This window comes from Cyanistes caeruleus, chromosome 2, assembly GCF_971803275.1.
Source record: "Cyanistes caeruleus chromosome 2, bCyaCae1.hap1.1, whole genome shotgun sequence".
Taxonomy (NCBI): Eukaryota; Metazoa; Chordata; class Aves; order Passeriformes; family Paridae; genus Cyanistes; species Cyanistes caeruleus.
The window spans coordinates 102,676,663-102,690,804 of record NC_141702.1 but is presented as its reverse complement, the minus strand read 5'-3'; the positions used below and the strand labels follow the sequence as shown (position 1 = coordinate 102,690,804).

The 14,142-nt window shown below is 44.4% G+C and overlaps 1 protein-coding gene across 1 annotated transcript in view; it reads left to right on the top strand.

The window, feature by feature from the left end:
• The window catches only part of CAPN8 (calpain 8), a 30,525-nt gene extending 20,782 nt beyond the window's left edge, over positions 1 to 9,743 (top strand). The window contains exons 12-21 of the mRNA XM_086878855.1: positions 1,230 to 1,441; positions 2,066 to 2,102; positions 2,725 to 2,790; positions 3,706 to 3,763; positions 4,281 to 4,345; positions 5,571 to 5,639; positions 6,922 to 7,000; positions 7,894 to 8,013; positions 8,646 to 8,704; positions 9,632 to 9,743. Of these exons, the coding sequence (XP_086734981.1) occupies positions 1,230 to 1,441; positions 2,066 to 2,102; positions 2,725 to 2,790; positions 3,706 to 3,763; positions 4,281 to 4,345; positions 5,571 to 5,639; positions 6,922 to 7,000; positions 7,894 to 8,013; positions 8,646 to 8,704; positions 9,632 to 9,655 (789 nt within the window). The 3' untranslated portion in view covers positions 9,656 to 9,743. The remainder of the gene's footprint in view (positions 1 to 1,229; positions 1,442 to 2,065; positions 2,103 to 2,724; positions 2,791 to 3,705; positions 3,764 to 4,280; positions 4,346 to 5,570; positions 5,640 to 6,921; positions 7,001 to 7,893; positions 8,014 to 8,645; positions 8,705 to 9,631) is intronic.
• The last annotated feature ends 4,399 nt before the right edge of the window (positions 9,744 to 14,142 follow it).

The following is a 14,142-nucleotide window of genomic DNA, read 5'->3' as shown; positions in this document are numbered from 1 at the left end:
TGAAGAAAGAGACCCCAGGGGTGTCTGGCAGTAGGAATAGCCTATACTCATTACTGAGGTCCAGCAGCCCATGCTGCCAATTTTTCCTTGGCTTTTCAGCCCTTTTCCTCTCTCAGTAAATGAATGTGTGGCCACGTAGCAATTAACTGTGTTCTTTTAGCAGCCTTGCAAATGCAAAGGGAAAATTAACTTTATACATTGGGAAAGATATGGATCTGTCTTCTTAACCTTTGCAGTTCCACTTAGCTTGATATTGAGTGAGGGGAAAAGATGGGGCTGTTGAATAAATACCAAATTCAATCTTATCTCAGAACAAAAGAGGAAAAACCTGCATGTTTTTTCTACAGTTTACAACAGAAAACCTGAATGATTATACCAACGTTTGGTAAGATTTTTGTGTGCTCTGACCTTAGACAGAAACCTTACCCCTAAACGATGCTTCCTTCCCATCCTGCATCAGCTACACAGCATTTTTTGTCTCTCACTGAATCATACTTTTTGGAAGACATTGTTGTGGAGCAAAAGTCATGAGCAGTTTTATAGCAGGGATGTTGTTCTTACACTACTGCTCCTTCTTATGTCAGTGTTTTATTTTATGAACTGTGCAATGTTTAACTTCCTAAAGAGTATATTTGTATTAAGAACAATTTAAGTGCTGTTTCCTACAATATCTAAATGAATACCCTTAGTATTACTAATAGAAGTTGGGTAAATCACCTTATGTGGCCCCAAAAGTCTCAGCCTTGTGACTACTACTTTGTTCTGTTTACTATTCTTTTCTGTCTATTTAAAGAAATCAGAGACTACAATTCCTGTGCAATTAGGAGATTTATTCCATACCATATATTGCTCAAGGATATTCTGAAAATTAAATTTGTCCACAAGCTGCCTATGAAAGCAAAAAATGCTCAATGCATGGAAAATTTACAGTGTAGTAATTTGATCAGATACGAGCATACATTATGATACTTTTATTTATTTTATGGTACCAAGTGTAAAGAGGCATGTGAAAAGATAATCTTTATAGAGGAAGATTCTTGCCCCTTCTAATCATCTGCCTGTTTCCCATGACAGAACCCTGGTGGTTTTCTTTTGTGCCATTCCTCACGGATTTGTTAATTTATGAAAAGAGAATCTTGAGATGGCTTTGAAGCGCTGAAATTGAAATCGGGTGGCTGGCTTAGCGGGGAGCTGCCAGAGGGTTTCTAACAAAAACACATTCTCCACAGCTGGAAAACAGCACAGATGTGCACACGGGCCGTGCTTTCTTCGCAAGGCACCAGCCAGCAGCCCGGACTGACCCCTACGTGAACCTGCGCGAGGTCTCCAGCCGCATGACGCTGCCCCTGGGACAGTATCTCATTGTGCCCTCCACCTTTGAGCCCTACAAGAATGGGGAGTTCTGCCTGAGAGTTTTTGCTGAGAAGCAGGCTAAGTCACAGTGAGTACCTTCCTGAAAACCCCCACTTCTGCTGGGGAGGCACGCAAAGGAGAAGGTCACGTGTTGCACCTACAGCCTGGGCTTGATTTTTTGTCTTAACCAGCAAAATAGGCCCATTTCCACATCCCATTTTTTCCACAGTCTGTCACAGTGACCACACATCCATGGCAGATGGTTCTTCAGAGTCATGGCTCTTCAGAGGTGTCTACTGAGCACTCAGCAGGGAACAAGATCTGTGAAGGAGAAGTTCCCACAATGAAAGAGTGCAGGATTTGAGACTATGATGATGATGAGGCTGATGAGACTGATGATGAGAGGTTGTAAAAAGGGTTGTATCAATAGCATCCATTGGATGATAAAACAGGAGTCTGGATGGAAGACAAGACCAGCAAGGCTGCATTTCCCATTGGAAATATCTTAAAAGTGTTGGGGCAGGCAGAGGTGGGATGCAGAGCATGAGAAGCAGGAAACTTGGGGGCTCATTCTGTGCATTTATTAACACCTTATAGTTAAACAGCTTTTTTTTTTCCCAAATTATTTTAAAGGATAGATTTTAAAGGAAAGATTTTAAAGTAGACTCATATTCTCTGTTTGTTTAATTTTTTTTTTCTTTTCTTTCCTTAGGATGATGGGTGATGAGGTGTCTGCAAAGCCATATGAGGTTAGATGCCCTAACTAGGCAGAATTTTTCTTCATAATGTGGAAGTAAAACAGGGGCAAGACTTTTATTTCTCACTTGAGCTGGGATTACGGAATGTTTTTGTGCTGAGGGGAAATATTCTTTGCATATATCCATGTCTTAGTTTCACATTGATTTTTATGTACCTGGGCCATGTGGCACAGAAGCTTCACCCTTGTAGACTGAGCTGGAACACATTTGATTGTCCTTACCTCCAGCATGGGAAGGAGAAGGCGGAGAAAGCACATTTCCATAGAAACAAATAGCTCTTCCTGAAGCCTGGGAGAAGCTTCAAAAGGCTTCCAAGGAGCTGCTGGATTGCTCTGGCCAAGTGCAACAACATATTCACAGTGGCTATTTTCTAAAACTATCTTGGTAACAGGAGAAAACTTTCTCATTAGCTTTAGAAAGTATTTGCTCTCAAACTAAGCCAGCCCCTGGCTGGTCATGACTTAAGTAGTGCCTCTGTTTTGCCATTGCTGCAGAGCACATGATCATTTTCTGTTGCTGTAAATAAGCCCCTGTACAGCATCTTTACAATATCCACAGCTCATTTTCTAGAACCACCTTGTTAACCACTCTCTTGGCCATCTCTTTCCTCTAGCCTCATGTTGATAACAAAGATATAGATGATGAGTTCAAGACTCTATTCCAAAAGCTCTCTGGAGAGGTAAGTGGATTAAAGTGAACAAAAAAGACCGAGACCTCTCTGTTAAGATTATACAAATATTTGACTTGCCAATTCCTTTTACTGTCTGTTCAAAAAACCAAGTATTTCTCCCCTTTTATTAACTCACAGCTTCAGTTCAGGTTATTTTACAATAGAGAAGATTTTCTACATTGTTCCTATTATTGGTGCAAAATGTGATTTTTTTTTCCCCTTGGTAATGCAAGGCAGGGAATAACATTGAAAATAGGGGCAATAGGAGTGAGGACTGTGAAAATATTATCCCAGGGTGAAATAAATTACCTGTGGAGTTATCGTATAATTCTGACAATTGCTTGGCTGGCCAATTCCTTCCTTTTTGTTTAGCCCCAGGAATCAGAAAACTGTTGGCTGGGCTTTTTCTCTATTTAATGTATTTGAAAAACAGTATCTACAAAGCCCTGCTGCGCTAGCCTGTGGCTGTCATGTCAGATTTCCTCTTAATGAACAGGTGGCCACTGCTACTGGAGAGGGAAGACATCTTTTTAGTTAGAAAGACCTTTCTGAGTTTTGAGAGGGCAATTTTAGAATTGCTTGGTTGTAGTTTCTGTAAGCCCTGAGAATCTCGTTTTCCTGAACCTTTTTATTCAGTCAAACCTTCAAAAAAGTTGCCATTTACTTGGTCATGTCACCATAACACCAAAGAAACCACTTATTTCCTGGCTGAATGTCTAGGAAATATGATTGGTTTTGAAGATCTCCCTCTGATATCTGAGGGTAAATGTGAAGGGTTAGGAAAAAAAAATAAGGGTTTACATGCTTTAGATTTGGAAAGAAAATAGTCTCTGGATGTCTGATAGCAAATCAATAGAGCTTGTTTCTCTCACAACAAAATAATTTTTGTATTAACACCTACAGTATGTTTTGTTTTCTGTCCAGGACTGTGAAGTGACTGCAACTGAACTTCAAAGGATCCTAAACTGGGTTTTGGCAAAGAGTAAGTGACATTACTTCCCGTTGGATGGAGCCCAGAATGGGGCTTACGCTAACAAAACCCAGCTCTGTCAGCTAGGGGTGATGAAAAACTGAGCTTATGTCTGGTCCCAGCTGAATTTCTCCTGGCTTGTTGAGCCTCTAAAGATGGGGTGGGGGTGGAAATATGGCCTGGTGCTTCCCTTCCAAATGCTGCCAAGCAGATGTTCTGCAGAGGCACAACATTCCCTGTGCTTTCCTGGGACGACCACCATGGGCAGTGTAATTATGCTGCTGCATGACTTCTGTGGAGAGATAGAGGCTTATCACCACCAAAACAAATTACATCGCCTCCCACTGTGAAAAAAAACCAACAGGAAAACCCCATATTAATTAACTGAAAGGACATAGTGGAAGAAATGGCAGAGCATTTTCTTTGCTACCAAGATTTGAAGGTGGTTGATATCTCCAGCATTGCCTGCAGAAAAATATTTGTGTTAAACTATTTCTCACTTGGACTTTTATATTTCTTTTTTGTACAGGAAAGGATGTCAAAAGTGATGGATTCAACATAAACACTTGCAGGGAGATGATCAGCCTTTTAGATGTATCCTTTGAATGTCATTTCATCACCTTTAAAGTTTCTGGATCTCTTTTGCGAGCCTTCCTGACAAGCTGGGCTAAGTTTACACTTCAGTTTTCCAGACACACGGCTAGGGACAAAAATTCAGCCAAGCATCTCTATCAGTTCATGGTGGTAGAAACCTGAACCATTTAATCATCAGCTGCTTCTCTCACTGCATCTTTCATTGCTTAAACTTTTTCCTAAATATAGTGGGGAGAAGAAGTAGGGCCTTTCTGCCTGGCTGCACCTGTGCAGTTCCAGGTGCATACGCAGCATGCTTGGCAGGATGCAGGTTTTGAGCACATCCTCAGCTGCTGTCTCTGAGTCAGGTCCTGCTCATAGAGCCTGAGCTCACAGCAGCAGGGACAGGCTGAGCCTGTTCCCAGGGACAAGGCTGCAAGTACAGGCAGTGCCTGCCTCCCTCCTGCATAACTGGGAGGACACTTGGGAGCTTATAAGGTTTGAGTAGCCAAGGGAAAAGGAGAGGTCAAAACCTCTGCCCAGGTTTGTGTAGCCAAAGGAAAAGGTCAATACCTCTACCCAGTGCTCCTTTGCACTGGGAGGGTGAAGAGCCATGCTGCCAGGATCTCGCTTGGTGCTGGTGTCACGGCATGGCCATACTGAGTCCAGCAGGGATTCACTGTGGATCTTGTGGATAACTGGCTGCTAGGAGAAGGGATGCCAGTGCTCTATACTTTGCAGGCTCCCAAGCCTAATGGGGTAACTCAGTAAGTACAATGTCATGGTGTCCAAATCCCTCTTTCTGCATAATTTTCCATTGGAAGGGATGTTCAAGGCCCTGAAGGACATGGGAGAAGACTCTGTAGACTGCTACTGACTCTCTTCACTTGCAGCTCCTGCCTCTGGTTCCTAACAGTTGTCTGGTGCAAGGCCAGGCCCTTTTCCCCCTAAGGACTCTAATCTGCTAAAATGTGAGTGCTTTTAATTGTGCTTATATATTTAGCAATCCCATATATCATTCCTTGAGAGTGAAGATAGCCTAGAAATTCTTGGCATACCTTTAGCCAAGCAAATGCGGAGCTATGGGCATCTCTGTGGGAGATGGAGATGCATTACAAATGAGACCTAAACTGGCATTAAGAGGACACTGTGATAGGTGATTTGTTTTTATCAGAACTGATTGCTCTCCAGTGTTGTTAAGGATAAAGGAATCCTGAATTTTGAACCATGCCTTAACATGGACCAGACCGATGGGACCGGCACCTTGGGACTTGTAGAATTCAAGATACTTTGGATGAAGATTCAAAAGTATTTGGTAAAAACATTTCTGACTCTACCCCCTTCCCTTCTCAGCTCTGAAGTAGAGATCCAGAACAGAGATAGAGTTAAACCCTCACAGGCAGATACAATTGGAAGCCTTCCTTCTCAGGGCTCAAGTTTGTTCCAGGGTTCTGAAACACCTCTCACTCAACAGGGCACAAGCAAATCCTCTTTCACCTTGGCCCCATCATTCTCCATAATTTGCAATATCTTACAGAAAGACAGATTAACTCTCTGATTATTGGCAAAGACAGCTCTCTCTGCTTCCTGCTCTATTAAAGATCATATGAACATATCTTGGCTGTTGCAATATGTTGCATTGCTGGCTGAGCATAAGCAAACACAAGAAACATATTTTTAGGACTTACAAAAAGCTGCCTTTGTATTTTTGAAATCTTACAGAACTGCTGATTTTTTTTTTTCTGGTAGAGGATTTAATATCCCAAGGAGTTCACCCAGCATGAAGCAGTCTAAAAGAAGGTCAGATCTGGACTTTCTTGTTGTGATTACCTCCCTTTCAGGCAAGCCTGATGGCACCAAACTTGATGTTGCTCATCACAGAGCATCTGCCCTGGAGTTCCATGAAGAAAGGTTGGGTTCCTGGAGCCCCAGCTCTGTCCTAAGGCTTGTCAGGAAAGCAAGCCCTGGGACCTAAATCCAGTATTAACTGTAGGTCTGGGTGGCTTCTAATTCTGGATAACAAACCTGCTGGCAGTAGGAGGCATCTATCATCTTGTCTGAAATATTAAGCAAGATGGACTTGGTCTGTTGCAGTGTTTGCCAGATGATAGGGTATTTTCCTCGATGGCCTGTCTGCCACCATGTAATGTGAAGGCAGGCAAACCGCCAGCCCATGGGAATGTGTTTCCCACTCTGCCTGGCTTGCCAGTAGCTGCTTGAAATGTTTCTCTTGCTCATTAATGTTTCAAAGAGTAGGAGCTTGTGGCGGTAGGGACAGTCCCTGTCCCAGCCATCAGTGGGCACAGCGGTGACAATGTGAACATTGAGGTAGGAATGATTGCCTGGCACTGATCAGCCACACAAGCAGGGAGGATGGCAGGGCATGGGCTACATGGTGGGCTAGCAAACCAAGGTTAAAGCCTAGAGGAGCCATCTGAGTGGCTTGTAGCCCCTGATGAGACCTTGTTACCACATCTTCACAGCTGCTGTGTGCCAGCTGTGCAAGCCCAACCTGCCTCCCCTGCCCACAGCACGGCATTGCTGCAGGGGCACACACTCGAGTGCCCTCTCCCATTCCCTCCTTCCCCTTGCCACAGGCAATCTATAAGAAAGTGGACAGTGACTACTCTGGTACCATCGACTCCCACGAGATGCGAAATGCCCTCAGAGAGGCAGGTGAGTGTGCTGCTCGGGGACACCATCAGATCACCAAGCACTGGGAGAACAGCGGAGCGTTTTAATGGCTTTTCTTCTCTCCTGTCACCTAGATCACAGCATTGCCAGTGATATTCTCCCTTCCTGACAGTCACACACTGCAATCCTTTTGCTGTTTCATACATCAAACCCCATCCTCTGTTCTGCATTATGAGCCACTGGTACTTTTGTCCATGCTGTGACCATTGCTTATCCATCTGATTATTACTTGCTCTATTTTTGGCCTCATTATTTCTAATCTAATAGTCCTCTTTCAGAGCTATGCCCAAACCCTCTTTTTCCTTCATTTCCTCCCATCGCTTTTCTCTCCTCCAGAGAAGGTGCAAGCCTGATCAAGGCATGCCCCAATGATGTCCTCTCTGATGTTGTTCACTTTTGGAGCAGAGCTTGCCAGCTAAGAGGCATCTAGAGGAGCACTGTGTTTTTTTGATTTGTCTTGTGCTCAGTGGATTTTATATGAATGATCCAGAGACAGAAATAGCATGAATATGGGCCTGAATAGAGCCCAATGTGTTATGTGAGCAATTGGCTCTGCTGCAATCACTGCTATTCAGCTGCAGTGCCAAGACTCGCTAATTAGGGGTTTATCTGGGGAACATAGGACTGGTTATACTGTGAAACAATGTAAAATATGCAGTTTGACAAAATGCTGTGGGAGAACTCTATGCCTTTCTTCACCCAACACAATGGGCTTTGGAAAGGACCCGCAGAGGTGGGTGTGGGAGTCCAGCAGACATTCTGGGAGGAATAGTCCTGCCCTTCAACCTCAGCTGCAGCAGTCCACAGATAAGTCGCATCCAAGACAGCAAATTAACCTGCTGTGTCAGTGACTCCCATGCTCTCCTGGCCCTCAGGTTTCAGGCTCAACGATGAGGTGCAGCACAGCATCGTCACCCGCTACGCCTGCAGCATCAAGCTGACCATCGACTTTGATGGCTTTGTGGCCTGCATGATCCGCCTGGAGACCCTGTTCAGTGAGTGCAGCTCCTGAGAGCTTTGGGGTTGCCTTAGGTATCTGGTGTCTTCCAGCTGTGAATGTAGCAAATCGCATGGAAAGGTCAGGATGCCAGAAAAATTGTGTTGGAGAAGGCAGCAGAGAAACAGCAAAAGCCTTTCTGTCTGAATGACCATGGGGAGCAGGGGACATGTTTCCATAACGCACCATTCTCATCTTTTACAGTCATCAGCAACTTACGGTCAGTGCTCTGGCCCCAGATAGTCCCAGCCCTGACAAACGGGACCATTTATCACTTGCAGTCCTTACTCAGACCTGATTTACAGGTTTGTCCCCGGATCATGCCAGATGCCACCACGTCAGATTTTATAGTTGTCCTGCTGCCAACTCCCATTTTGCTGCTGTAGATCTATTCCACCCCATGAAGCAGCTTAAAAATTATTTGTAAGAAGAAAGAAGAACAGCTGTAATATTATCTTACGGTGTAATATTATCTTACAGTATAATATTATCTTACAGAACCAGTCTAAATTTCCAGTAGATCATGGCAAAAAGCCAGACTTTTACATTTTGTCAGACATGACAGATTCTCTACATGCCAAACTCTGTGGTTTATATCCAGTTTTTTTCCCCCACTCTTCTACATTTCAGAAGTGTTCCATCTCCTGGACAAAGACAAGAGTGGAGTCATCCAGATCTCTCTGCCTGAGGTAAGGCGGGTCAGATAGAAATACCACCTGATCCAACTGCAGCAGTAGGCCACACTAAAGTACACTTATTTAAAATCACTATTAGTGATTTAATCACTGTTATAAGAGAAACATGGTAGTGATACAAAGGGCAAGTTTGTTTATGTGAAAATGCTCTTCAGCCCACAAGGCCCGTCTGAATTAGTAGAATGAACTTGTGCCTTTTATGAGCAAAAAAGTAAAGATACCTTCAAAGCCCCCAAGGCTGATGGAGAAGGTGCTTACACAGTGTATTTCACTATCTCTTTTTAGAGGGCAGTGGTCAATTCATTAGAAAACACACAGCAGGGAACTCTTCTTTTCTGGCAGAGAATGTACTGATCAACCTGCCAGAATTAGAAGAAACCTTTTAAGATGCCAGGTCTTTTTTTTCCCCACATTGTTTTTAATGCAAATTTTTCCTGTTGAAGCTGTTGTAAAAGCAATCAGCTTGAGCCCTCCCTTTGCAGAATACAAATATATCTCAGGAAACAGCTGGAAGGAGCCCCAAGAGGTCCATCCAATTAGTCCTCTCAGCTGAAGACTGGCTTGAAGGGAGGAGGATGGCTAGGAAGCCCTGTGACCCTCAGTCAGTTAGTTAAATCTTGCTGAAATTGTACATTGCATGCTTCCACCCTAGAGCTTTTCAAGGCTGAAAGTTGAAGCTTTCCCCAGCTTGCCCTGTAGAACTCATCTTCCTATGGAAGAGGCCCCACTTGCAATGTTAGAGGCTGATCCTGGCAGTAGATTCCTCTGAAGTTCAAGAACAGATGGATCCTACACATATAAAAGATTAAAATGCAACTCCAGCCTTTCCCAGCTTGTTCTCCCAGAGGCATGGAGGAGTGCCCCAGCGGCATCCTGTAGACCTTCCTGATGCCCTGACTCCTTGTTCTGTTTCTCCCTCAGTGGCTGTGCTGCACACTGATTTGAACCATGGTCAATCAATTCAGCAGAGACGCTTTTCTGAGCATGAAACCGCTTGTTTGGCATCTCCTCGTTGTGAAAAACAGAAAGAGAAACTTGTTTTTATTCCTGGCAAGTTACTTTAAGCCAATAAAAATGATCTACTGTCAGTTATAAAATAAATGCATCCTCAAACAAACAAATAAACAAACCCAGGACTGACCTCCTTTACTTTTCCTGCCCAAAGAATATTGCTCTATGCCATGCTGAAATCTCATCAATTTTGACTTAGCACGAATGGACCCAGGTGGCTGTGGTTTGACTTCTGACTGTGCAGCAAAGTTCAGCAGTGCTCAAAATCCTGGAAGGGATCTCCATTGCTGCAAAATCCAGCATATGTTTTGCTCCATGCTCAAGAGTGTGGGCAAAATTTATGTTGCTGCCCTGGCAACCTCCCTTCACAGACAATTGTCGGCTTTGGCTGTGCCAAGTGTCTGCAAAAGCTGGGGGTGAGGAGCTCAGAGGCAGATGCTGAGCTGCTGGGAGCACAGAGGATCTGGGCACAGGCACAGCCCCAAGGATTAACTGGGAATCAGGAAAATGTGGTGGCACTCTTCCACAAGTCTCAGCTCAGTCCTCCAGGAGGAGGAGAGAGGATGGAAGGTCAGGTGCAATTTTCTGCAGTTATTTCAGATGACATCTTCTCCTGTAAATGTTTGTCCATATGCATGCCCAAAGAGGGGATTTGGAGCTTTAGTTTAATGAGTGATTTGAGCTTGGAATATCATGAAGGCTAGAAACAAAAAACGTGCACGTAGGGGGTCCAGGAGCCTGAGAGTGCGGAGGATGTGCTAATGTGGTTTGTGACTTAAAGAAGCAACTGAAGCTAGGTGGCTTCAACTGTCTTAAATTTGGCACTGGCTCACAGTGCTGTGCTTTCTAAGACCAATTTGTCCTCTTAAAAAAGCTTCTCTCTACATTAAATTGCATAGTATTCTAAAGAGTAACATCATAGCAATGCAGACAAGATAATCTAGCACTCTGTATTAGCAATCAGAAGATATTTCTGGAACTTGCAGTAATGATCTGATGAGACCATGCATGTCATGGTTAGTGACATGTCTGACACTTCTCCCCAGGAGCAGGAGTGCAGGCTGACATCTGTGTCTTCAAGGCAGACGTGAGGCCAAGACTCTGTCCCCCTCTTTGGTGCTGTGTTTGAGGGATGCCCTTCTCCACACCTGCTGGTTCCTCAGCTCTTTCTTTGAGCAGGAAGAAAGCATTTGTTTGGTTCCCATCTCTGAACATGGAATGTCTTGTGACAAACCCCACACCTCACATCTCCCAGCATTTCTTCTTGCTGCTGGCCACAGCTGTCTGACTAAAAGGGATGCATGACCTGTGCTCTGCCTTTCTAATTGATGTCCTCTGCAAGTAAAATAGAAAGAAATATTTCATTTGGGTTGCAGGATAAAAGCAGCCAGAGTAGGAACCCCACTGTCCCTCTGCATGTATCACTGGCCATGACCTGTGTGCAGCTGTCAGAGGTTGCCACCAGCATCTCCTGGCAGATATTTGCCCGCTGACCAACAACAGACATCGGTGTGCCTCCGCTTGCCTGGAAGACAGAGCTACCTGGGGCAAGCTGAGCTCTCCAAAACCAACAGAAAATTCCGGGGAATGCTCTGCCTGTTCAGTAGGATGAACGTGTCCTTCCCTGCCCTACATCTTGCATATGCAACACGTCTCCTTGCTAACCATGCAGCAGGGTGAGCTGGCTGCTTGCAGCTTCGGATTTGCTTTCTGCTCACACGCGCTATTCATGAGTTTGTTCCAATTATGGTCAGAGAGGCCTCTCTCCACAGAACTGGGTAAACTCAAACATATGCAGAAATCCATTGCATGCTCCCACTTCTTCTCCTTTTACAGCAAGCTTGATGCCCCCATCACAACAATTCTCACATTTATCTCAATGGCTCTCACCCTCCTGTACAGGATGGGCAGAGAGCTGCACTCCATCTTCCTTTATCTTTGGAAAGCAGGCGGCTCCAGAGGAGCCACCTCTTCTTTCATTTGTTCTTTGAGCACAGCACTTGGCTATCAGGTCTTAAAGAACAACTGCTCGAAAATAAGCCTTTTCATGGGATTGAATGTGCTTCTCCTTTTTACTTGACACATCTGCAAAAAGATGATTAATGTCCACCTGATTTTTCTTCCCTATGCTGCAAGCTGGGCAAATGTCTGTGCTCATCAGTTCTCCCAGTTAGTCCTGATGGGGCTAAAATAGCTTTTGACTAAAATGCCTGCAGCAGCTGCTGTGGAGGCAGTGGGGCATGGTGAGCTGAGCCAGAGCTTGGGCATCTGGACTTTCTGCACTCTTACACTCTGTGTGTTGGCTGTGCTTCATTTTTGGAGCCGTGAAGGGCTTCAGCTCTCCTTAGATTTGAGTAGCTCAGTCGTGGGGAATTATAATGCAGGCAAGTCACAAAGGTTCATGAATTTGTGATCCGTTCCCTGTCACAATGAAAACTGTGCTGTGTGGCATTCTCAGTGCTTTATAGGTATGGTAGAGCTAAAGAGACTCCCACAGAAACTCTGCCACAGCTCTTCAGATCTTTCCTTTCTCTCTCCACTCGCCCATTGAAATGTTTTCCCCTGCACTGCAGGCTGGTGAACTGGAAACTTGAACTCTGTACATTGCTCTGGTAAAATGAGATTCACATTAGACCACATTCAGAGTTCCAAATGCCTTGTGCACTAATTGCTTTTTGGTTGCCTACAGAGGAACTTCCCGTGGGTATAAATCCTAACCCATCAGCATCTGACTGCAGCTTTGCACCAGAATAAGTGTCTGCATTGTGGACAGGACAACCACAGGTACTTGAGATTCTGCCTGTGAACTAGGAGAATAAAAATAATCAACCTCGTACGTGCAATTATCTGTCACCTGTTCATCCTCCCAGAATGAGAGATTTACAGGGGGATTTCTCCATCAGTGCAGATTCATGGCTTATGAGTGAGCACAGAATAAGCAGTCCTTCACAAATTCCTTTTCAATCTTTATTTCAGACAATCCTGCTGAATCTGACTCCATGGTAGGTTTTCATTCTTCCTTTCCATACTGTTCAGACAACCAGGCAGGCCTGGAAGCACTGAGATACTGTAGGCACATTCTTCCTTTCCATGTTATTCAGGATGCATCCAACATCCCAGCCTGCTATTGTTATCCCAGGCTAAGCTTATGGACCGGAGATTCAAATTCCATAAAAGCAGGTGAGATTCTGGGTGCAAAAGGAACCCAAATTCCAAAGCTTTTGAAGTTTCTCCACCACTAATGATGTCCCCAGCGATAGTTCATCTTAAAGTAGTGCCCTGCTCCTGCCTGACAAGCTTGTTGCCATGGTGTCTGTCTCTCTCTGTATAACTGGCACGCACAGCATAAAATCCTCTCTTTCTTTAACAGAGCAAATTACTTCACTTGTTACTGTTGGCCACTCATTAACTCCTTCCTCAGTCTTTGAAATCTTCGATGCAGCTCTCACCTGACTTGCCCTGTGTGGTCAGGAGGCGCTTGGGGAGGGCTATGCGCAAAGACAAAGAGCAGGCAGCAGAAAATAATCCTAGAAATGTATCTGAGGGATGGACTCAAGAAGTACCTGGACAAACACTGGAATAACAACCAGGAAGAAGCTGCATGAAACAGCTTTTTGTCCATTCAGGAGCTGAACAACATCAGGAACTGGAGAAAATATGTTTTTCTGTGACCCTGCAAGTTCCAGGGAGGACGATATGTACACTCCCTTCAAAATACAAAGGGCTGACTTAGGAAAAAAAAATGCTCTTTTGATATTTGGAAAACTCTGTAAAACATTGGTAGTTTTGTCTATTCACTCACCTATAAACATGTAAAAACTACATTGTCAGCCCAAGGAGGGATTAAAGTATTTCTCCAAACCCACCTCTTATTCATTCAAAAAACCCACAAACCACCCAACTCAAAGGTGTTTTTAAGTTCAGACACAAGCTGGTGTGCTCCTCGATGTGACCCCTTAGCAAATTAGGTTTTCCTAGGCTAGTTTAAATGGTGTAGCTTGATCTCACTCTCACAGAGAAGATAACAGTGAAGGCCTTCTTCCAATGTCTTAAAGCTTTTCAGGCTTCCCTAAATTCCCATACCCTTTTTGATAGTGTCTCTCTTATTCTCCTAAATGCACAGACTGTCACATTTTTATCTCTACTGTATGCTTCTTTTCACTGATACAGTGAAATGTTTCAGTGTTCCTTTGTTATACGTAAAAAACCACTGAGGCTGGTTTTGAAGGGGTACTTTCATTATCGTCCTCAGTTGTTCACTCCCTGCCAGTGAAGACACAAGCCATACCCAGATAACAGGGTCTGTTCTGTGCTCCAGACCTGCCACACCACCACCAGTTGCAGAGGTGGAGCAGCAGGAATAGCTACAGTCACTGGCAAGCATCACCTAGGTGCTCTGCTGAGGCTGCTGAGAAACAGCT